Raw genomic sequence first — 25625 nt, 5'->3', positions numbered from 1 at the left:
ACCACTTGAGTTTAATCTCCACCCACCCATGTTTCAATGTAAGATTTAACAATTGCTTAAGATCATATTTCTTTATTATTCAAGAGCTCACACACTCCAGGAATAGCTCTCATACCATACTAGCTTTCAGTTCTGTCCTGAGAAAACACCAAGACAGAACAGCCTTGCATACTAAGGCACAGCAAGTCATATGGAGTTTTACTTATCAGTGTTATTTGATCAGAATTCAGTTTCTCTATTTTTGTTTGCAGATAGTTCCATTCAAGTCTAGAATACCATCATTCCTATTCACTGCTTTCTATACCAATTCTTCACCCATTTTGCCTATGTAAACCACACACTGCAATTATAAATACTGCTTATTCATATGGCATACTGGTATCCTGAGAACGTAACAGCAAAGAGCAAAGGAGCTGGCAATCTACACAGAAATGTATGTATTAATTCCAAATAATTATGCCCTGCCCTTACATAAACAAGTAAATAAAGTCAAGTTTGTACAGCCAACTACAGGCTGAAGTGGCAAACAATTTAACAGGTTTGCCAACAAATGAACACAATAGCTGGTCCAAGTAAGCGGAAGGGTCACAGTGTTCTGGACTGAATTAGGCTTCCGAGTTCTCTCCAAGGATGAACACACTTGAAGTATGTTACAGTAATCTAATCTAGAGGTTACAAAAGCATGTAGCAATGAAGTCAGCTGAATCTAGACCATTTTTGGATCCGATGAAAGAAAGCATTCTTCCTACCCATTTCAGCCTGCTTTTCTGTCAGCAAGGCTGGATCCAGAACAATCTCCAAACTCTTCACTAATGACAGCCAGAACCATCTAAAGTTGGAAAGTGATTCATCTCCAGAACATCAACTTTCCAAACCAATTATCATTTATTTAGTCTGGATTCAGCTTGTTCATATTCATCCACAACATTTACTGATGTAAGAAAACAGGGTTGCACTAATCTGTAATCGTTGTTCATTGAGGTCTTCTGTGCAGACATATATAGGTCTGTACATGCGCAGGCCTGCCAATTGGTAGGTTCTACAGCTAAAATTCCTCTAGGGGACATCTGCCCCTTCTCAGAGCATATTTATTTATTTTATTTTTAACCCGCTCTCCCCGCAAGCGGGCTCAGGGCGAGGTACAACGTTGGTTAAAATACAACTTAAAATCAGTATGTGCGGGTTGCTTCCTGCCGAAACAGCCTGCTCTCTGGGTGGAGCAATGCCCCAACCCTCAGTTTCTCTTTAGCTGCCAGACTTTCCAGGTAAGCAGTAAAGAGCACATAGCAGAGAAGGAGGGAGGGTATGTGTGCCTGCACAGACTTCAATGAACAGTTACAGGTAACTTCAACCCTGGTTGTTGTGGGTTTTCCGGGATGTATTGCCGTGGTCTTGGCATTGTAGTTCCTGACGTTTCGCCAGCAGCTGTGGCTGGCATCTTCAGAGGTGTAGCACCAAAAGACAGAGATCTCTCTCTCTTTTTTTTTAAAAAAAATTTTTTATTGGTGAGTACATAAATTTTACATAAATTCCCCATATTACCTAAATTATAACAACCCCCACCTTTCCCCCCCTCCTTATTGACTTCCAACAGCTTTCCAACCCTTAACCCATCTTATCGTTTAAATTATTTTAACTATATTCTTCTAAATCTTATATATATTGTATCCCTTATTCTAAGCATGTTCAAATTATTCTGTATCTCAGATTCTCTAATATATCCATTCTATTCCTAACTGTTTAACCTATCTATTTTTAATACAATCTTCTTAATAATAGTGTTAGCTTAGATTAATTAATGACTAAATTTCCCCATTAATGGTAAAGTTACTTCTCTCTCCCCTTTATAAAATCACAAATTAATAATTCTCAAACTGCCACAGTCCTCCTTTCACATCCCATTTTTTTTCTAAATATTGTTTCAGTTTCCCCCAGTCTGCAAAATATTCTCCTGGATCCAGATCTTTCAGTTTTCTTGTCATTTTGTCCATTTCTGCCATGTACAACAATTTGTAAATCCAATCTTCTATAGTTGGTATTTCTTGCACTTTCCATTTCTGCGCATACAAAAGTCTTGCTGCTGTAGTCATGTAAAATAGCAATGTTCTATACTGCATTGGAACATCTTCCATTCCCAAGTTCAGTAGCAGCAATTCTGGGTTCTTATTTATTTGGGTTTGCAAAACCTCATTAATTATTTCTATTATATCTCCCTAGTATTGCTTAGCTACCTCACAAGTCCACCACATATGATACAATGATCCTTCATGCTTTTTACATTTCCAGCATTTGTCTGACATATTTGTATTTCCAAGTGCAATCTTCTTAGGCGTTAAATACCACCTATACATCATTTTGTATACATTCTCTTTAATATTGGTACAAGTTGAAATCTTCAAAGTGTTTTTCCACAAGTGTTCCCATGATTCCATTGTTATTTCTTTACGAAAGTTTATTGCCCATTTCACCATCTGGACTTTGACTGTCTCGTCTTCCGTATACCATTTTAAAAGTATTTTGTATATTTTCGAAATGTCTTTTTTACCTTCTTGTAAAATCGCTTCTTCTAACTCCGAGTTTTTCAGTCTTATTCCTCCCTTTAAACAGTCCGAGTTGTAAAGATCCCTGATTTGCCTATATTGAAACCATCCATAGTGAGGAGATAACTCTTCTTGTGTCTTTATTTTTAGTATTCTATGTTCCATCGACATTATCTCTTTATAAGTTAAACATTGTTGTTCATTATAGACAGCTCTTGGATCTATTACTTCATATGGTACCACCCATGAGGGGATGCCACTTTCCATGTAATTCTTATATTTCTTCCAGATTGTGAAAAGGCTTCTTCTAATATAGTGATGCAAAAACATAGAGTCCGCTTTAACTTTATCATACCACAAGTAGGCATGCCATCCAAACAATTTTTGTGTCCCTTCAAGGCCAGCAGTTTACAGTCTTTTAGCGTTATCCAGTCTTTTAACCAAGTCAGACAAATTGCTTCGTAATATAATCTTATGTTTGGCAGTTGCAGTCCACCTCTTTCTTTCGAATCTTGTAATACTTTCATTTTCACCCGGGGTTTCCTGCCTGCCCACACGAAGTCTGAAATTTTTCTTTGCCATTTGTCAAATTGTAAAAAGACAGAGATCTCTCAGTGTCACAGTGTGGAAAAGAGGTTGGCAGGTCATTTATATCTACTCAGGAGGGGTGGGGTTGAGCTGAGTCATCCTGTAAGAGTTTCCCAGGGTGTGGAATGCTAATGGCGGGAGGCTTCACTGTATCCTGAGGAGGTTCTTTTGCATATGGATTGGTGCTTGATGTGCTAATCTTCTCTGCAGGGCTATTGTCGGGTATAGAGTGTTTTGTTAGCCTGGTGTTTTTCAGAACTGGAAACCATGCTCTGTTCATTCTTAAGGTTTCTTCTTTCCTGTTGAAGTTTTGCTTATGCTTGTGAATTTCAATGGCTTCCCTGTGCAGTCTGACAAAGTAGTTGGAGGTGTTGTCCAGTATTTTGGTGTCCTGGAATAAGATACTGTGCCCTGTTTGAGTTAGGCTATGTTCAGCCACTGCTGATTTTTCAGGTTGTCCAAGTCTGCAGTGTCTTTCATGTTCTTTTATTCTTGTCTGGATGCTACGCTTTGTGGTCCCGATGTAAACTTGTCCACAGCTGCAGGGTATACGGTATACTCCTGCAGAGGTGAGGGAGTCTCTACTGTCTTTTGCTGTTTTCATTTTTGGTGTTCTGTGCAGTCCTATGTGGATGCAGTCCCTGCACATGGGTAAGTGGCTTAAACAAGCCACTTCCCCATGGAGGAGGCGTGCGTTCTTCATGAGAACAGTGTTTTCAGGACTGCTTGAACCACAGCTGCTTTCCTCCTGTTATGTACATCTAGGGTGTAATGCCTGATGAAGGTATCAGCTGAAGTCCATGTTGTGGCTCTACAGATGTCTTGTAGATGAACACCCTTGAGGAGAACTGCTGAGGACACCTGTGACTTAATGAAATGGGCATGGAATTCCAATGGACAAGGTAAGTTGGTTTGTTCATAACACATCCTAATAGCCTGAACTACCTATCCAGCAATTGTTTGAGAAGTGGCCTTTTTACCCTTATTTGGGCCTGCATGACAAACGAAAAGTTGGACATCGGATCTAAATGATGCTGTACAGTTTAAATAAAAGAGTATAGCCCTCCTCATGCCCAGAGTGTGGAGTATCCTCTCTGTTTCGGACGTTGGGGAAGGGAAAAATAGAGGCAGTATTAACTCCTGTGAGTTGTGAAATTTGGAAACTACCTTTGGTAAGAATTCTAAACTAGGTCTTAGTACTACTTTTTATGCATGTATCTTTAGAAAAGGGGAATCCATGCCTAGTGCCGCTAATTTACTTACTCTCCTGGCGGAGATGATGGCTATCAGGAATGCAACTTTAATCAAAAGAAGATTTAAGGGACAAGTAGCCAGTGGCTCAAATGGCTTAGTCATCAGTCTTGCTAGTACCAGCTGCAAAGACCATTGAGGCACTGGTCAAGCTGCTGGAGGAAACATGTTCTGAAGACATTTCATAAATAGTTTAGATCTATAATGTGAAAAAACGGTCTTTTTGTCTCCTGGGGAGTGAAATGCTAAAATTGCAGCCAAATATATGTTTATGGAAGATGAAGAAAGCCCAGCATGTTTAAAACTCAAAAAATATTCCAGAACAGATGCAAATTTGTAGGATAACCCTACAAATTTATCCCATTTATGGGCATAAGATCTCCTAATATTAGATTTTCTAGCATTCAATATAACTTTTGCTACCTCCTGAAGGAGACCACCTACTGCAGAATCAGCCATTCCATCAGTCTGAGTCTGGGTATATCATGATACCTCACCCTTTGGTATATTAGGAAGTCTGTTATGAATGGTAAGTGTTGAAATTTGCCCACGGCCAATAGAAACAGCATGTGAAACCATGCTATTGCTATACAATCTGTCTTTTCCATCTATATTTTGCTGATAGTGTGAGCTAAGAGAGATATGGGTGGGAAGGCGTAAAACAAGTACCCTGATCATGTTAGCTGGAAAGCGTCTCCCAGGGACCTTGAGTCCATTCCCCCCTGGACAGTATACTGGAGCTTTTCTGTTTTCCTCTGTTGCAAACAGGTCAATGTTGAGGAATTGCCATTGTTGGAAAATCAGCTGAATGCATGACTCCTTCAATGACCATTCATGAGTGGAGAAACCTAGCCTGCTCAGCCTGTCTGCTATGAGATTGGATGTCCCAGGAATGTGAATGGCCTGGAGGGAGACATGGTGTCACACTGCCCAATCTCAGATCGACATGGATTCCAGACACAGAGTCTTGGAAGCAGTGCCTCCCTGCTTGTTTATGTAGAACATGGTGGTACAATTGTCGGTAATTACTTGGACGTGTTTGTTTTGCATGATATCTGCAAAGGAGAGAAGAGTGTAACAAACTGCCGTCATTTCTAATACATCAATATGTAAACTTCTCTCACCCTTCAATAAAGTACCATAGGCTGTGAGATGGTAGCAGTGTGCCCCCCAACCCTCCACTGAGGCATCAGTAGTAACCGTGGCTTTGATCTTTGGAGAACCAAATGGAACCCCCTTAAATAGATGGGGATCTAGCAACCACCAGCATAGCAACTTTACCACCACTCTGGGAATGGAATACTTTCTAGTCTGAGAATTGTGTGGACAGATAGAAACCATAATTGTAAGCTCCTCATATGTAGTCTTGCTAGGGGAATCACCACTGTAGTTGCAGCTATCAGTTCATGGAGCATTTGAATTTTCAAGCCTGATTGGAATCTAGTTTGTTACAGATTTGATTAAGGTCTTCAGTTTCTGTATTCTCTCAAGTGGGAGAAAGGCCTTATTTAAAGAGGAGTCCACTAAAGTACCAATAAATAGTATTTTTCTGGAGGAGGTGAGGTTGGATTTCTTAACATTAACCATTTACCCCAGTCTCTGATACATCTCTAAGGCCAAGTCCATGTGCTCCTTTAAGGCCTCCTTAGAATGGGCAGAAATTAACCAGTTTTCCAAATATGGGTAAACTGAACAACCTCTAGTTCTCAGATGTGCAACTATTACAGTCATGCCTTTGGTAAATACCCTTGGGGCTGTAGCTAGTCTGAATGGTAGGACCTGGTATTGATATGTGGTCTCCACAAATTGAAATCTTAAGAATTTTATGTGGGAAGTGTGGATAGAAATATGAAAATAAGTGTCTTTACAGTCCAAGACTGCAAACCAAGAATCGTGGGGTAGCAACTACAATACCATATTGAGCGTTACCATTCTAAATGTATGTATTCTGACGAACATTTAAGTCCCTCAGGTCTACTATAAGTCAGCTGGCCCATCCTTCTTTTGGACTAAGAAGAACCTGGAGTAAAACCCCAATCTAGGTTCAGATAACGGTACTCATTGTACCGCTCCCTTCTCTAGTAGCGCTGACAATTCTTTCACCAGTCTAGGTGATGTATCTCGAGAAGATTTATGAGGAAGACTCAGACATGGGGAACTGTTAAACAATTTTATAACCACTCTTGATAACTTTTAACACCCAAACATTCATGGTGATGGACACCCAGGCTGCATAAAAATGGGTTAGTATCACAAAGAACAATAGGTATCTCCTGCACTAGTCAGACCTACTTCTGACTTAGGCTTGAATCCTTGCTCTGTTAATGAGACACCTTGTCTTGATTTATGAGTGAGCTTACACCTCTGATACTGCCCTTGAGTGGTATATGTTGGGCAACTGTGAGGATACTGATGCTGGTAAAGACAATATCTGGAGTAGCGACCCCTGTACTGCTGTTGCTGCCTGTAGAAAAGTCGAGAACTTGATTGCTGAGAGGGCGGTAATACTCCATGGGATCATGAGAATGATGTCTCTCCCTCAAATGATAGATCTTCCAATCTGCCACTCATCTCAATAGGTAAAGCCATGGCTCAGAGTCATGCATGTCTCCGAAGGACTACTGCCAAGGCTAGGGCCCTAGTGGAAAAGTCAGCTCCATGACTTTTGGCATTTATCTGCTGCTTGGAAAGCTTGGTTGCCTCTTCTTGAATCACTCTTGAATCAAGCAGATGCTTCTGGTATGCAGCTATTTTATTCCAGAGGAAAATCTGATAAGCACCATAATAGCAGCATAATTAGTGATTTTGATGTTGATACTCGCAGACATATAGACCTTCCTTCCCAGGCTATCTTGCTTCTTTCCCTCTCTGTCAGTAGGTGTAGAATGATGACCTTGTCTGAGTCTTGATTACATCTCCTCTGTGGCTAACAGATGTTGCAGTATTTTGTCCTTGGGTCTTGGTTTGGAAGAAGCCACATCTATGTCTAAGGATTTTGCCATTCAAAACATTTGCTTGGTGTAGAGTCTAAAGTCGTCCATGGGAGAAACAGGTTTCTCATCTCCCACAGTCTCATCTGGTTCAGAAGGTAGACTCCACTTTCTTAAGTCAGACTCTGGATCTGAGTCAGTTAGATGAAATGCCATGGATGACTCTGGAATGGGATACGGTTCATGGTGCACTCTAGGCTGTGTAAGGTCAGATGCAGATCCCACAGATTCTGCTCTGTAGGGTTCACCCAGGTGACTCCCGAAGGTAGAGGTGCTCCCTGATACCATGCTGGACGTTTATGTGCACAGCAACTTTTGTATGAGATTTGAAGGCTATGTGAGATTTGAGGGCTATGTAATATCTGAGGGCTATATAAGAGGGTTCTTGGGGCAATTCCCTTCCCCTTCTGAGTCAAGCAGGAGCCTGTGGGATGAGGAGGAGTGTGTGGGGTCTCCACTACCTTCAGATCCACAGTCTCCAGGTCTATGACTTGCATCCTGTGAGAACTCTTACGTTTGAAGTGCTTCAATTTCAATTTGGTTTTCTTTCTAGGTGCCTCCAGAGATTCTGGAGTTCCCTCAGTTCTCTTCAGTTTCCTCAGACCTATGCCCTATATGGCTCAGAGATGAGAGTGGGTCCCTAAAGGCGAGTGTCATGGATGGGGTTTGCACTGTCCAATCCAAAAGCTCTCTGGATTTGGAATGTTGTCAGATCTGAGGATCTGTTGAAGTCAATGAGCTTGGAGTGCTCGAAGCTCAATGGTGTTGTCGGACCTGTGACATTGATGGGTCTGAATGGTTCAAAGTGCCCAAAGCCAAGAGGCAGATCCAATGAGCTCGGCGCACTCAAGGTCGAGTGATATTTCCAAATCTGTGATGGATCTGAGGGGCTTGGGACCTCTGAATGTACAACGGATGGTATCAGATCCAGTTGGTTGGTGAGCTACACCAGGGCACAGGACTTAGCTGACTTATTAGATGGGCTAGTTGCAGCAAACAATACCTGTTCCCACAAGGAGGCCTTGAGACTGGTAGCTCTTTCTGCTCTGGCCTTAAGAGTGAAACTCTGGCAGTGTTTGCACAAGCTGAAAATATGCCCATCTCCCAAATAGATGAGGCAAAGAGTGTGCCCATCTGATGGTTGTTGTGGGTTTTCCGGGCTGTATTGCCGTGGTCTTGGCATTGTAGTTCCTGACGTTTCGCCAGCAGCTGTGGCTGGCATCTTCAGAGGTGTAGCACCAAAAGACGGAGATCTCTCAGTGTCACAGTGTGGAAAAGATGTTGGCAGGTCATTTGTATCTACTCAGGAGGGGTGGGGTTGAGCTGAGTCATCCTGTAAGAGTTTCCCAGGGTGTGGAATGCTAATGGCGGGAGGCTTCACTGTATCCTGAGGAGGTTCTTTTGCATATGGATTGGTGCTTGATGTGCTTATCTTCTCTGAAGGGCTATTGTCGAGTATAGGGTGTTTTGTTAGCCTGGTGATTTTCAGAACTGGAAACCATGCTCTGTTCATTCTTAAGGTTTCTTCTTTCCTGTTGAAGTTTTGCTTATGCTTGTGAATTTCAATGGCTTCCCTGTGCAGTCTGACAAAGTAGTTGGAAGTGTTGTCCAGTATTTTGGTGTCCTGGAATAAGATACTGTGCCCTGTTTGAGTTAGGCTATGTTCAGCCACTGCTGATTTTTCAGGTTGTCCAAGTCTGCAGTGTCTTTCATGTTCTTTTATTCTTGTCTGGATGCTACGCTTTGTGGTCCCGATGTAAACTTGTCCACAGCTGCAGGGTACACGGTATACTCCTGCAGAGGTGAGGGGGTCTCTACTGTCTTTTGCTGATCGTAGCATCTGTTGTGTTTTTCGGGTGGGTCTGAATACTGCTTGAAGGTTATGCTTTTTCATAAGCTTTCCCATCTGATCAGTAATTCCTTTGATATATGGCAAAAACACTTTTCCTGTAGGAGACTGTTTTTCCTTGGTTGTTTGATTCATCCTGGGTTTGATTGCTCTTCGGATTTCATTTCTGGAGTAGCCATTTGCCTGAAGTGCGTGGTTTAGATGATTAATTTCCTCATTGAGAAAGTGCGGCTCACATATCCGTCTTGCACGATCCACTAATGTTTTCATTATGCCTCTTTTCTGTCGGGGGTGGTGATTGGAGTTTTTGTGTAAGTACCGATCAGTGTGAGTTGGTTTCCTGTAGACCTTGTGACCTAACTGAAAGTTTGCTTTGCGGATGACCAGGGTATCCAGAAATGGGAGTTTTTTCCAAACTTGTCAGTTTTGATGTTGTATCCCTGTTTACCAAGGTTCCAGTAAAAGACACTATTGCACTTATTAATCAGATTTTCCCAGAGGATGTAACAGCCTTATTCCATCATTGTCTGACAACCAGTTACTTCCAATGGGATAACGAATTCTATGAACAAATGGATGGGGTGGCCATGGGGAGCCCTCTCAGCCCAGTTATAGCAAACTTCTACATGGAACATTTTGAAAAAACAGCTGTAGAATCAGCACCCCACAAACCTAGTGTATGGTTCTGGTTTGTGGATGATACATTTATCATATGGAGCCATGGGGAGGAAGAATTGATCGGGTTTTTGAATCATCTCAACAACATCCACCGGAACATACAATTCACAATGGAGAAAGAAATCGAGGGAAAACTCCAAACAGTGTGCCCATCTATTTTAGTAATTTTCGTATTGCACTGAGTGCATTTTTAAAATAAGGCTTTTTCAGCCACCCTGACTGTCTCTCTGTCTCTCCTTTTTTCTATGTGAAGAATAAAGTTGACGGAAAATCATCTAAGCAGAACCTCTCCAACTGGCAGCAAAAGAGGAACTGAGGGTCGGGGACATTGCTCCTCCCAGAAAGCAGGTTTTTTTAAAAAAAATATTTTTATTCAATTTTAGAACTGTAACAATAATCAAACAACAAACCAATATAATACATTGCATTTACAAATATTAACACAGTGCTTCAACTTTAATACATCAACAATGAGTGGTGTGAAGAGGGAGGTTGCAGATCTCTTGCTTCTATGAATTCGTAAAATGGGATCCATTTTCCCCAGAAGTTTGATTCCAAAGATTGATATTCCGTCTGATGTAGATTGTCAGTTATTTTTTCCATTATCTAATGGTTCCAGATTTTTGTAAACCAAAGTTCTGTAGTAGGTGGAGATTGGTCTTTCCATTTGGTTGCTATTGCACTCCTAGCTGCCACCAGGAGAGAGTTGATAAGGTCTCTTCTAACATTTGGGATTGATGTCTGATCCCACAGTCCCAAGAAGATTACTTTTGGCGACATAGGGACACTGTACCCTGTTATTTCCTTAATAATATTTAGTATTTCTGACCAAAATCGAGATATCAAGGGACATTCCCACCAATAGTGAGCAAAATTACCCTCATTATTGCATTTCTTCCAACAAGAGGGCGATGCTGAAGAATAAATTAAGGAGATTTTTTGGGGTGTTAGGTACCACCTGTGTATAATTTTATAGCTTTGTATTTTAGTTAATATAGTTGAGGATTTATTTAATTTTGATGCCCATACTTTTTCCTAGTTGTCTAATGTCAGTACTTCATTAAGATCTTTATGCCATTTAGTTTGATAACTAAAATTGTTAGGGATGTTAGAGGACAATAGCAGGCCATATATTTTTGAAATCATGCCCCTTTTTGATATTTTTTAGCATCCATGAATTGCTCAAATCTTGGCTGAGTTGCATTCATAACCTTTCTTATGTTTATTGGTTGGGTGACAGCTTGTAATTGCAGATATAAGAACCATGGAATTGAGCTTTGAAATTTTTGTTCTATCTCAATTTTGCTTATGAGACCGTCCTTCGTTGCTATATCTTTTAATGTGATAATATCAGTAGTTTTCAGTGTTTTTTCTATTTGAGTTTCAGTGTCTATTGATATGTTTTGTACAGAAATAGGAGAGTGCCTCGACATGTCTGGTATTAATTTAGTTCTGGTGCTATCCCAAATACGTAGGATCGCATCAAGGAAGGTATTATTCTTTATTCCCTTAGGTCGTTTAGTAGGTGGGTTCCGAATTACTTCTTGTATTTTCCATTGGGGTGGTAACTTATTGCAAGTCGAAGTCCACTCTGTTGTTTCATTTGAGTGCCAAAGCAAGAGGAGATTGGAAAGTCTGATTGCTTTGTTGTATAATGATAGATCAGGGAAATTAAGTCCTCCATGATGATTTTTTAATCTCAGAATTTTAAAGGAAATCCGGGGTTTCTTGTGATCCCACAAAAAAAGAATTTAGTATGGACTGCCATTGCTTAATTATGTTTTCATGAATTTTAAATAGGTATAGCTCTCATGACAAATATTATTCTAGGTAGAATAAATGTTTTTATCAAATGAAGTCTGTCGTACCATGAGATTTTTATCTTTTTCCATTTATTCATGTCATTTTTAATTTGTGTAATTATTTTAAAGTGGTTTGATTGTATCAAATTTTTGTTATTAGTAGAAATTGCAATTCCTAAGTAAAGCAGTTCCTTTTCTAACCAATGAAACTTGTGTTTATGTTAATTGGTAATATTTGTGATTTTGTTTGATTTATCAGTAAACCTGAAATCATACCAAGTTCTGTGAGTAGTTGTTCTAAATAGTTTAAGGTGCAAAGGGGATCAGTCACATAAATAATCATATCGTCCGCAAATAGGCTCATCTTATAATGTTCTTTTCCAATTTGGGTTCCTTTAATGTTATTATTCTCTCTGATTGTAATAGCCAGTGGTTCTATTGCAATGGCAAATAGAGTTGGTGATAGAGGGCATCCCTGTCTAGTGCCCCTATCAATTGAAATTTTTCCGGAGGTCTACCCATTTATTTTCAAATTTGCTGTTGGTTGTATATATATAGAATGTAGTATTTTCAGAATTTTTTTACCAAATCCCATAGCTTGCAATACTTTGTCCAAGTATGTTATTTCTAAAGTATCGAAGGCCTTTTCAATATCTAATGATAGAAAGAGAGCCTGTTTCTTGTGATGTTTGCAGTGGTTTATGAGATTTAATGTCTTGTGAATGTTGTCTGTCATATCTCTTCTGGGTATGAATCCTGTCTGATTCGGATGGATATAATTATGTATGAATGAGTTTATTCTATGTGCCATTACTGCCGTGAAAATTTTATAATCCTGATTAAGGAGCGATATAGGTCGATATGATGAGGTTCTTGTACTGTCCTTTCCTTGCTTAGGGATGACTGTTATTAAGGCCATATTCCATGTTGGGGGCAACAAACCATGATCTCTTACATTATTGCATGTGTTCTGAAGATGCTGCTCAAGTAAATTACAATACCTTTTATAAAATTCGGGATATCCATCTAGTCCCGGGGATTTATTATTTTTTAAGTTTTTAATGATTACTGAGATTTCTTGACATGTGATAGGACTGTCCAGATAATTTCGGTGTTCTTCTGATAATTTTTTAAGTTTGTTTATTGAGGCTAGAAATGCACCTATATCCTGTAGATCTGGTTTCTTTGTCGAGTATAGTTGTTTGTAGCAAGTTTCAAAAGAAATAATTATGTCATTAGATTTTGTAAGGGGTCTTCCTTTACTATCTATTATGCGTGAGATGTTTCTTTTTGCATTTTTCTCTTTGATTTTATATGAGAGCAGTTTTAAAGATTTGGGGGTGTTCAGCCAATATTTTTGTTTTACATAAACGAGGTTTTTGCGTATTTTGTCTGTTTCTAGGGATTCCAATAATCTCCGCTGATTTATTAAATTTTGATAAACTTTCTTGCTTCCTGTAGTCTTATATCTGTCTTCTAAGATTTTGATTTCATTTTCAGTTTCTCTTTTCTGTTCTCTCTTTTGCTTATTAATCCTAGAAGATAATGCCATTATGTGCCCTCTTGCAACTACTTTGATCGTATCCCAAAGTATGTGTGGTTTAGTGTTGGGTTTATTATTTTAATCTATTATGGTTTTTAATATATTTTCAATTTCCTTTGCTGTAATTTCATTGATAAGTAATGCCCTATTCAAAGTCCAATTAGATTCCTCTTTTTTATCAGAGTTATTAAGTATGGTACATGAGACTTTCGCATGATCAGATATAATTATAGGGCTAATCTCAGAGTAGTCTAATCTAGAGCCTAATGAATCAGATACTGGAACAAAATCTATTCTTGTATAAATGTTGTGCCTAGATGAGTAGTAAGTATAACTTTTCTCCCTGTCATGGAGAAATCTCCATGTATCTATCAAGTGGGGTTTTTTTTAATAGAGTGGCCAATCTAGTTTTACTAGACTTCCCTTTTTTAACACTGATATTAAAGTGTGATCTATCCAATTTATAATCTATTATATAGTTCAGATCCCCTCCTACTAATGTAATTCCTTCTTGAAAGTTAGAGAGCTTTTGCAATGCAAAAAATAAACAGTCCTTGAAAACAAGTAAGTTAATTCACTCACAAGTTACTGGTAAATACCAGTGCCCTTTGGCTGTTTAGGCTTCTAGTTAACTGACAAATCACTCTCTGTACAATTTCAACAATAATGGGAGCAATGTCCGTAGTACTCCCCTCACCCCACCCCCCACCTTTGCTTCAATGTTTCCCCTTACAGGTAAATCACTATCAATTGGCATCTTTTTTCTTTTTTACACATAAATGAAGACAATAAACTTGCCAGAGTTCAGTTAAACTGCACAGGGATCTTGCTGTTTTTCAATGGAGACAGCAACTGATGACTTTTCCTTTTTTGGCTCAACTTGCTCGTTTACTAACAGGTTTTCCCCGGAGGCTTGATCTGTGATGATATGCTGCACATCCTGCATGATAACAAGGAGTTTGTTTGGTTAACCCATTTATATGGGATATTTGCACTCCGGAGTGCCTCTGTTGTCTTCTTAAGCTCTTTTCTTTTAAGGAGGATCTCAGCAGGAAGATCTATGTAGATTTGAATTGGGTGACCTTCAAAGGAAAAATTGCGTTTTTCCCTCGCTGCATCTAAGATCCTTTTCCTTGTCCTGAAATCAGGTATTTCAATGATTGTATCTCTTGGTTGCTTTTTTGTCCTGCTTAGCTTTTCTGAGCCTATTCTATATGCTCTTGTGATGTATGGGGCCACTCTGTCTTCTAGATCAAGTTGTTTTGTAAACCAAGATGTTAAACAGCTAAGGAAGTCTTTTTTTCTGGTTAGGTCTTCATTCAGACCCCTTATCTTCAAATTTCTCTGACGCTCATTAACTTAAAGAGCCAGCAGTTTATCCTGTTGGTTCTCTATTATTTTTTGTAACTCACAGACTTTGTCGAGTTTCAGTGCTTGTTTCTAAAGCTTTATCTGCTTTTATGTTAGTCTTGTTTAAGTCCAATTTGATCTCCGCAAGTTGTTTTGTTAGGGGTTGTAACATTATATTCATTTGCTGAATTATATTGTGCTGTAGTTGTATAAGTTGAGGGTTTAAAACGATCTTACTGTCCTCTGCTGAGGGAACCTTTTCAGTTTCATAGGCCTCAGCCATTTTGTTTAGCTCTCTTCCCGAGTTGTTTTGAGGTGTTTTTTTTCAGCGAAAAGAAATCTTGTAAGTTCCTCGAAGCTTTCAGTTGTGATTTCTTTCTGTCTGGGACTCTCTTGTTCATTCTAGTTTTATAGAAATTTATGCCGTTTGTTTTATTTTGGTGGGGTAAAGGTGAGGTATTACGGAGCTCTACTGAGATGCGTCCACTACCCTCAGCAGCGACGCCCCCCAGTTCGAAAGCGGGGTGTTTTGACAGGAAACAAGCCACACGTGCTCTGGGAAGGGGCAGATGCCACCTATAGGAATTTTAGCTGTAGATCCTATCAATTGGCAGGCCTGTGCATGGGCAGTCCCATGTGGGACTGCACAGAATACTGAAAATGAACATGACATCTGCTTCCAGAGGCTTGGTTAATGACAAATATTGCTCCATATCATCAGTATATTTAGGGCACTCCATTCCAATACTATGTTAAAGAGCACTGGAAAGGACAAAAAACATGAGATACCCTTGCTGGAGGGTCTTCAAGCAGAGGTTGGATAGCCACCTATCAGAATGCACCAGCTCTGGATTTCCTGCATTGAACAGGGGGTTGAACAAGGGGTAACTCTGAAGCCCACCTGACCAAGAAGGGCCAGATGGGAGGGAGCCACTTGGAGCAGCAAAATAGCTTTAGCTCTCCCATAAGATTATTAACACAGTTAGATGGGCTAACTTAAACAGACACAAGTGTTTATATGAGAAAAGGTGGTCCCTCAAGTATATTGGCCACAGGTTGTTACAGTCTTTAAAGGTTCTTCAGAAACTTGTATTTAACCTGGAGCCAAATAGGAAGCCAATATAGCCCTTTTAATATAGGTGTAATACGAAATTGCTGGACCATTCCCAGGAGTATTTTGCTCTGTTTTCAATTGCCCATATAAGGGCCTATTAATCTTGTAATACAAGCAGATTTCATTGTGAATTTAAGATTACGCCAGATTTAATTTTCTTCCTTCAGCCATTTTATCTGGCAGATTTCATGGGATTCCTTATTATAGCAGGTGTTGTCCTTGTTTGATGGACTGTGTTGAAACTGTTTCCCATGTTCTTCTCCAGTGCCCTTTTTATCTGGTGCCACGCCAGGATCTTCTACATCCTATATTAGCCAAACTTTCATAGTTTTCTGATGATTTTAAGGTTCAGTTCCTGCTTGACAACCCAGATGGGGAAATAACTGAAATAGTAACTACGTTTCTCTACAGTGCCATGGCTATACGCCCCGACAAGTAATATTCTGTACTGGTTTTGATGCACTGTTGCCCTGCTCATATCTGTATTTTAATCTCATTTTGTATGGAGTCTCTGTATTTAAAATTTTATATATGCCAATAAAGTCTTGCTTGACTTGACTTGAATTTAAGATTACACACAACAATATCTTCTGCTGAAAGCACTGCTACTAGCAGCAGAAGGCTAAGTGGAAAATGAAAGGTTAAGCTTGCGTGACTATCATAAAATTCCAAGGGCATAATGATTAGATAACATTCATAAGGTCATTTGATATGTAACAGACTACCATATAACTAAGGAGTATTAGCCCCCCCCCAACCATGTGATTAGAATAGAATTGGTGTTGTATAATAATTAGAGTACAGAATGAGACTTAGCTGGGTACAAATTCCCACTTAGACATGAAGTTCACTGGATAATCTTGGGGCCAACATCTACCCAACAGAGCTTTTGTGTGGACAAAATGAGAGAGAAGATGACCAAGTATGATGAGGATCATGTATGATTTATCACATCATACATGGACTGATAAACAGATCTGAAGAGGATTCAAGTGCTGTTGTATCGCAGAACAAAATATTTTTACTAATCAGATATTTCATATCATCTTAGGTACAGAAAGACACAATATAAAACTCAATTATATAAAACCTAATTATATATTTGTTACTGCTTCACAACACCCTGTCACCCTTCTGAATTCATAAAAAAACATCAAAGATTAAAATCCCTAATTCACCATCAAACATGAATTGAAAGGGTAGAAGAAATCTACTTTTAGCCCAGCTTCTGGAAGATTAAGGCAATGATTCTTAAACTTTTTGAAGTGGAAATTGCGTTTTATTTATCTCATTTACATGTCACCTTTCTCCCCAATGGGGACCCAAAGCAGCTTACAAAATTCTCCTCTCCTCCATTTATCCTTACAACAAACCGGTGAGGTAGGCTAGGCTGAAAGAGTGTGACTCACCCAGTGAACTCCCATGACAGACTGAGGATTTGAACCCAGGCCTCTTAGATCTTAGAGTGGCACTCTAACCACTACACTCTAAGCTTACTCTAGCTTCAGAACCCACTTACACTTACTCAACAGTATTGTTCCCTTTCCAAGTATAAACTTCAAGAATCTTACCTTAGTGAACACTGAACAAGTTTATATTTAGTATTTCAGTACTTACTGCACTACTGAGCAACAGGCTGTATGTATTTCATCGCTCTTTGGCACATTATGCAGAGACAAACCCAAATTTGCCATCAGGCCTCCTCTCCCTGCTCAGGCAGTTCCTGTCTTCCCTCCTGGCCACAAAACCCACCTGTGAGACAGCTGCAACCTACTTTTGGATCCCATCCCACAGTTGGAAGGTCATTGCATTAAGGAATAAATAAACCACGTTAAACGATCCTGAAGACGTAGAGGTTAAAAAGGACTCTAACCTGTGTCCATGCGACAGTGATTCTGGGTTAAGCGGGGTTAGAATAAACAGGTGTGAGTGTGTCCTCTCTGAGCTTTTTAAAGATAAATTACGACAAACGATATATACAAAAAGAGCTTGGCATAGGGGTGCCAGCGGTAGACAGAACAAGTGGTGGGAGAAACGGAAGAGAAGAAGGCTGAAGTTTCCTGGCAGAGCACAGCAAGCATGCCCGGAGGCGAGTGGAACCTCGGGGGCTCAGGATTCGCCTTCGCGTGATTCGGAGCGCCCCTGCCTGAGCCCAAAGAAGGAAGAGAGCGAGACAGTTTCCTCGAGCTCGTCAGCCGGCCGGCCGGCCAGCCAACCCGACAGGCACCGACAGCCGAGGGGAGCAGCTCGCGCTTGCCCGCCTGTCCTCCTCACCCACCGGGCGTCCCGCCTCTCCAGGGGAGCCTTCCGCGGAGGCAGCGGCACCACAAGAGTGCGCCTGGACCGGCAGCGTCCGCGGCTTCCAAGTCCTGAGCCTGGCACGACAGCCCAACATCTTCGTCGTCGCCCGGCGTCTGGCCCACCTCGCTCCGCGCCCCTTGCCCGGCACCAGCGGGCTCAGCAGTGCCCTGAGCGCTGTTCGAAGGCCGCACCATGAGAACTCTGGAGCAGCCGGCTTTCAACTGCCTGCCGGCGAGAAGCCGGCGCCCTCCGTGCGCGTGCGCGTGCGGCCCTCTGGCCCTGGCGCCGCCCCTACCAGCTCAGCTCCCTGGATGAGTCTGGCAGGATCTTTGCTGGGCGATGTGGACGCGACTCCCAGGGGGCGGGTGCCTTTCCCGCCCAAATCCTGAGCAGCCTGGCGGGCGCCCACTGTCTACCTAAAGTATTTAGGGAAGGGGACGAGGCTGTTATGTGTTTGACGGAGGCGGCCTGTGGGGAAAAGAATTTTTGTGCCCAAATTGGATCTGTGCTGCCAACTAAAGTTTGATAAGCGAGTTTATCTAGCTAAGCGACTGAGGCCACAGTCCCTGGTTCAAACCTTGCATCACCCATAACCTCGCTAGACGGCCTTGGGCAAGCATCTCTCAAGCTGTTGCCTGCAGTATCAAGATAATAACGCAGATCTCTTTGGAATGAAGGAAATTTGCTGAATTTAGGTTCCACTCGAAGGTCGCAGAAATTTAAAGTATGTGGAATTCCAGACAATCTTGTATCTCAGTACTTACCAGTTTGATTGGAGCTGTAACTATTCTGTGTCTTTGGTCAGTTCTCTGGTAGGTGCAGGAGGCCTTTTAATTTCAGGCGATTTTAAACCTTTAAGCACTGTGGAGAGCAACAAATTCTTCCCCTTTTATCTTCTTGCTTCATGAACACTAATAGTCTCTGGGTATTTCCATTATAATAGCTAATATAAATAGTTTATTTATTTGAAAGCATCAAAATATGGAGCTGCCATGTTTCATTTTCTGAAACAATGGGCATCTCCAAACTATTAGATTTGTGCATCTGCGTATAGAGGCTAAACGCCATAAATTTCCTTGAAATTTCTATTGGAAATAGTATTACTTAAGAGCCTTTTTAAGATGCAGCAGTGAGGACTAAAAGCAATATCTTCATGGATATTGTTCCCAAACATTCTCTATGGAAGGTTATTCTGGGCCTTTAAAATTGTATAGCAGCAAAGAATCAGCCTGTGACACTTTTTCAAGCATAAGATAAATCTGTACGTGTCACTTAGGTGTGAAAGGTAGAGCTTGTGTAGAGTGAAAAAAGAAGGCAACCTTACAGTATCTTGAAAAACACAGGGCCTCTTTTCAGTCAGGGGGTGATCCTTTTGCAATCCCACTGTGATCCTAGGCTGTTTGTGCTGCAATATGTTGTATTTGTATATTCTCACTCTCCTATCAGATTTATTGAGCTCTAAGGTACAGTTATGTAAATTACTCTGTAATCTCCATTGACATTCCCCTAAACTAGGCATGCACTACTCTGATTTTGGTAATATAAATACAGTTTCAAAACACTTGCATAAATATATACGTACCATAGGTTAATTTACCTTTTTAGGGACAAAACCATCTGTCTTCAAACTACTGAGTGCAGTCCTGTCAAAGCTGTTTGAACTATCTTTGAGTAGTCTATTTGAGTTTAGTAGCCTAAGATTTTATGCAGGAATAAATTACCTTCTCATACTAATAATAATAACAACATTCAATTTATATACCACCCTTCAGGGCATCTTAACACCCACTCAGAGCGGTTTACAAAATATGTTGTTATTATTCCCACAACAAACACCGGTAGGTGGGGCTGAGAGAGCTCCTGAAAGGACTGGGGAATCAAACCCAATTCTCCAGATTAGAGTCCCACCACTCTTAACCACTACACCAAACTGGGTCTCTATGTAATACCATGGCATCATCTAGTCATCAAGACCTGTGAGGTCATTGGTTCACAGCTCATCTCATCCAAAGATTCACTAGATAAGGCAGTCTGTCACTCAATATATCCTATGGGGGAAATAATACTGCCTTACCTTACAAGATTGTTGTAAGAATGTCTGTGATAAGATGTGTACACAAAGCATTTTGAACAGCGACTGTGTTATACGAAGTTAATTGTTACTATTATCAACACAGGTGGCACTTAACATAACATAAAACTAAAAATCTAAAATTTGTCATAGATGAAAGAAAACAGAAAGATAAGAGAGAAAAGAGATGAATGGGGTAATGGGGATGATTATGTGCAGATGCAGTTACATATACAAAGGCTTTGTACCTGGGAATGAGGATATATCCCGTTTCATGATGCTGCAATATAGACACGTTTATTTTACAACACAATTTCTTTACATTTAGATTCTACCTTTCTGCTGAGTTAGAGCCACTAAAGCAGCCAACAATTAGAACAATCATCATAAAACTTATTAAAAACGAGCAAAAATAGATATATAAAACACAAGACAGCAGACTGAAAAGCAGGAAGGAAAGCAACCAGACAATACAAAAAATCTTTACTCAGTGCAAGACAGCAGTGACAGAAGGGAACAGATCAATGTCCCTGGGGAAGAGAGTTCCATTATTTTGGTGCCACAGCCCAGAAGGCTGTTTCTCAGGTTGCTACCTGTCTTGGCTCAGACAGCAGGGGAGCTGTCAGGTAGTAGGCAGGCTTTAAAGACCTATATGGTTTGGGACCAGCATACCTTAAGTCATGGTGGGGGGAAAGCATTGCCTCCTTATACATGTTTTGATAGTTGGTTGCCATTAGGAGCAAGCAGGGGTGAAAGTAAATTTTTATCTGTACTGATCCTCACATCACTCTCTCTCTCAAGCTCTACTGAAAGGACTGCCTCCTCCCCCTCTCACTGTGGCTCCCTGGCCACAGTCTGGGTGGGAAGGAGTTTCGCAGGCACCCTCATACATCTTGTTTTTGTGCTTACCATGGCAGTTAATTTAATTTATTTTATGTTATTTATAGCCTGCCTTTCTTGCTGAGACTCAAGGCAAATTACATAGTGCAGGTCAATATGATCAACAGCAGGGACATTCAATAAAAAAATACAATAGGGTAAGGATTGCAGAAATTTAAAAGAGAGCCGATAAAGAGCTGAAAATAAGACTGGACCAAAACATAAGCAGTTTGACATGACATATTATATGATACAGAACTATCCTGTAGAAACATACTTACAGAAACAGATAGTACACAGTTATATAGTTTACAGTCCCTCCCTATCCCTTTCCAATGCATTCCTCTGAGCCATTTCCTTACAGTACAGTTCTATTACCTGTGTAAAAAAGCCTTGCTGAATAATTCAATTTTGTACAGTTTGTGGAAAGCTAGGGGAGTGGGAGCTTTCCTGACCTTTTCAGGCAGGCCGTTTCATAAGATGGGGGTCACTGCAGAGAATTCCTGTGTACAGGCGACTGTAGATACCTTGAACTGGATCCAGTAACTGAGGGAAGTGAATAACGTGACTGCAGAAAGGGAGTAATGTGTCTGCTTTGCCTAGTTCCTGATAATAATCAAGCTGCAACATCCTGCACCTATTGGAGACCTCGAGACCTACGTAGAGAGTCTAGTTTTGATGTTATTATGGTGTGGATCCAGGTGGTCAGATCAGTGGTGCCAAGGTAGGGGGGCATCTTCCAGGCTAAACTGAGTTTGGAGAAAAAGTGTGATTGGGTTCTTATCTTGATTCCTATATAAACATGGGGGGGGGGCAGTGAGAACTAAATGTCTTAAGGCTGTTAAAAAGTTCTTACTCCAGAGGCTTCCAGGCAAAGTGCAAGGGAAGTTGAGTGATAGTTTTGCTGGGCTGTATTTTTCTCTCTGCTCTCTCCAGGTTGTATGAAGTGAGAGGCTGCCAGAAACACACCCAGTCCTTCCAGGCAATAAAATGATCCTTTGCTGCTCTGAAGCCAAGCCTAGCACTTAAGAGAAAGTAAAGGAAGTGCCTGTTCACAGTATTTCTTTCTCTCTCTAACACCACCAAATATCCTTTGCTATTATCCTCCCCTCACAATCTATTTTCTCCAAAGTCCTGCTTGAACAGCCCTGTCACAGTTGGATTAGCAGCATAATCAGAAGCTGCGGGGTGGGGGGTGGGGGGAGAGAATTAGCCAGGCCAATTCTTCATTATTTATTTTCTTCAGTTATACCCTGCCTTTCTCCCCAGTGGGGACCAAAGTGGCTCTGATCATTATCGTCTCCATTTTATCCTCACAACAACCCTGTGAGGTAGGTTAGACTGAAAGTTTGTGACTTTCCCAAATTCACCCTCAAGCTTCCATGGCAGAGTAGGGATTCAAACCTGGGCAGATCCTAGTTTGACACGGTGAGCACTGTGCCATGCTGGCTCTCAGTGCAGTCTCTTCATCCCATGGAGTTGAAAGTGGTTCCAATTATAGGTGGGAGTCACAGGCACGTCTGGGAAGACTCCTGGCTGGCACCTGCCTCTTACATGCTGCTATTGGCTTGGTGATAGCAGCCAGCTGGGTTATGGTCATGAGCAGCAAGGAGAGCACTTTGTTCGTTCCCTGGTCAGCCTGGCTGCTGCCACTCCCTTGATGCAGGAACCTCATTGGTGTCCCAGCTGGCTGCTACTACTTTTCAAAAGTTGATGTGTACTGGTAGTTACTTTCGTACCAGTGCAGCCTACTGCAGAAGGGCGCTGAGGGGAGGCGCGGGGTGGAGTGCTTAGGCCCTCAATTTGGTGGTCCTCCCCCTGGTGGCAAGCAGGTGCTTTGTAATGGCCTTGAGGCCAGAGTCATTGGCAGTCCACCTGCATGAGGATAAAAGTGAGTCATTGCCAATATGGCTTGCCTTTTATAGTAGGATGATGAATATGTTATCACTAAATGGTATAAACTCGTGTTGAAATCTGAGACAAGAACAAGTCAAAGAATGTAGGATTAAATGAGTTAAACATTTCAGTTATAATATATTAATAGAACAATGTGAAAATATGTCATTAAAAAGCACTTATAAGTAGACATGAGAACAAAGCAAAAAAAATTAACGAACCTGCGGTTCAGTGCCACCAACGAACCCGAACAAACGAACTGTAATGAACATTTCCTGTTACCGAACTGGTTCATGGTTCGTGGGTGTTGGAACGGCCCCCATTGCACTTAGAGAGCCCATATTCACAGGGAGTGTTTAGCAGACTCTCCTCCAGCCAGCACCCAAGTTTGGTCAAGATTGCAATAGGGATCTTGGAGTTATACCCTCTCCAATCCAAGGCCCCCAGGAAACTCCCACTCGATACAGTTAGAGCTACCAGTTGACATTGGCCCAGTGTACAAGGGGTTGGCCGTCAGAACTGCCTATCAGGGTTTGCAGGGATGAGATTGGAGTGCCCATGGCTATAGAACACCCCCTTCCCCCTCCTTCCCCCTGGGTGTCTTCTCCCATTTAACCAATTGTAGCCAATTTGCAGCTCCATGGTTGGAAGGAAGACCCGCCGATCAAGGTAAGCTGGGCTTCGATTCGGGTTTCCAGGGCGACAGAAGGAGTGCAGACAGAGTTCAGGCATTCCCCCAGCTCCATTTCCAAGGGAATTGATTGATGGTGCCTGTCTGGCTTCACGAACTGCGGGCAAATGCAACGAACTGGGCTTCCGACTAACGCTGGTTCGTTGGCCATGGACCCTCACGAACTGCTGGATCGTGAACAGACGATCAGGCGCTTCATGGGTTTTTTTGGTTTGTAATGCGGTTCGTGCCCATGTCTACTTATAAGCTTAAAACCAAACTGTTCCTCCCTGAATTCAAACCTTTGGCATATCAGTGCTGCTTTAATTGCATAGTTAAATAAGCAAGCAATAAAACATTTTTTGCATAGTATTGAACAAGGATACAGCTATCATATGGTCTGTTGACAAGACTGTGAGCAGAAATGGCCATTGGTCTTTATTTGAACTATTGGAGCAAAATAATAGCAACCAATATGGCTCTGTTTCTGCTCAGGTACAGCATATTAGAAGTAGCAGAAATATTTCAGGTGGTCGCTATAAATGTACTATGAAATCTGATTTATTAAAATATAGATTTATTAAAATATAGAAAGTAGTAATTATGCCATCAAAACTACCAGCAAATGTCACTTAAAATGCCTTTTCTTTACAGCTTAAAAAAAGAAGCAGCAGCAAACATCTGAAAGAGCAAAAGTAGAGCATTCTAAGAAGAGTTGTTTTATAAAGATTTTTGGAAGTTTTTTTCTGGTAAATATAATACATGTTTTTGTTTTAGATTTAAATATAGGTCAGATATGAGTGTGGGGGAAGGTATTAGAAACTTGCTTCTCCTGTTTATAAGGATTAGTGGGAAGTTTAAAATTCCATGGCTGTTTGGACAGTTAGAGACCGCTCAGGAGAAACTTGGAAAGCCTAGAGAAGTGAGCAGCCAAGACTAATGTATGTGGTACAGCCACAGAAAAATCAGCAGCATACTTTTTGGCCAGATTTTAGATTATGGCTATGTGCTTAATGTATTATTTTTGAAGTTTATTCAGCAATACTGAGTCTTATTCATTTACAGACAAAACTTTCTTTGTACAATACTCTTGTAATTATACAGTGTGTTTTTTCTTATCTGAACAACTAATAAAGTATTTTTTAAAATATAACAGCAATATGGTTTATTTACTATTCTGGCACACAGCTTACTTTTGTCCTGTTTGTTTTTAAAGACGTATACAGACAGGATAAAGTAATTTTAGGAATAGTTATTACAAAGTGGATTAAGAGATAAATCCCCCCTTTTGTTTGATCCTTACTTAGCTTGCTTTTCAATTTGAAGTTATTCATAACTTCTAAAGTTACTTCAAAAAAAGCAATGGCTTATCAGTCTCTGTGGCTAACAGTTCCAGTCCTTTTCAGTTTAATATCAAATTATATAAACCCCCAGGCAAGCTTTTGAGTGTTTTGATGAAATAAAAAGCCTTAGGTAGTAGCAGCTTCTTTTGAGATGGTAATATAATGCTTGGCCAACACTTGTGGTAGAATTTGCAGGATTTGATTTGATGGATAAAATAACTTACTTGAGTAAGGCAGGGATTGATATATCTTATGCATTTATGCATGAATACAACTAAGCCTAGACTATTATGCATTTCTTTGGGTTTGGGGATAAGAACAGAATAGTACAGAAATATGGATGCCAGATGAATAAGGCACGACTTGCTGAACTATATCAAGTTTTCAGACTCTTGTATAAGGTCTGATGTTAAGGTCTGATTTTTTCAAGGTGTCATGGGCTTTATTCAAACAGCTGGTGATTCCTCAGATATTTCAGCATAAGTGACTTGTTCTGTGTAATTGTGAGGGAGGGAGGATCTTTGTGCCTTCTATTCCTCTTACTGCATTGTTTACAGGATATAATATAGCATTTACTTCATTCTTTTCTAATGTGATAATCTAATTTTATTGCCTAATAACATAATTCCAGTTTAATTGCATTGTTTATTGTATAGATTATATTTGTCTTTATTGCATTATTTTATAATATATGTAATTTGCCTCAAGTGTCAACAAGAAGCTCTCTTCCGCTGCGACATTGTGGTGACCAGTGGGCAAG

The 25625-nt window shown here is 40.7% G+C and overlaps 1 protein-coding gene across 1 annotated transcript in view; it reads right to left on the bottom strand.

The window, feature by feature from the left end:
• LOC129332169 (solute carrier family 35 member G1-like) overlaps nt 1-18200 on the bottom strand; it is a 28458-nt gene extending 10258 nt beyond the window's left edge. Inside the window, exon 1 of the mRNA XM_054983066.1 lies at nt 17984-18200. Coding sequence (XP_054839041.1) covers nt 17984-18200 — 217 coding nt within the window. The remainder of the gene's footprint in view (nt 1-17983) is intronic.
• Nucleotides 18201-25625: the final 7425 nt, after the last annotated feature.

Source organism: Eublepharis macularius, chromosome 6 (genome assembly GCF_028583425.1).
Source record: "Eublepharis macularius isolate TG4126 chromosome 6, MPM_Emac_v1.0, whole genome shotgun sequence".
Taxonomy (NCBI): Eukaryota; Metazoa; Chordata; class Lepidosauria; order Squamata; family Eublepharidae; genus Eublepharis; species Eublepharis macularius.
This window is presented reverse-complemented; position numbering and strand designations above follow the sequence as displayed.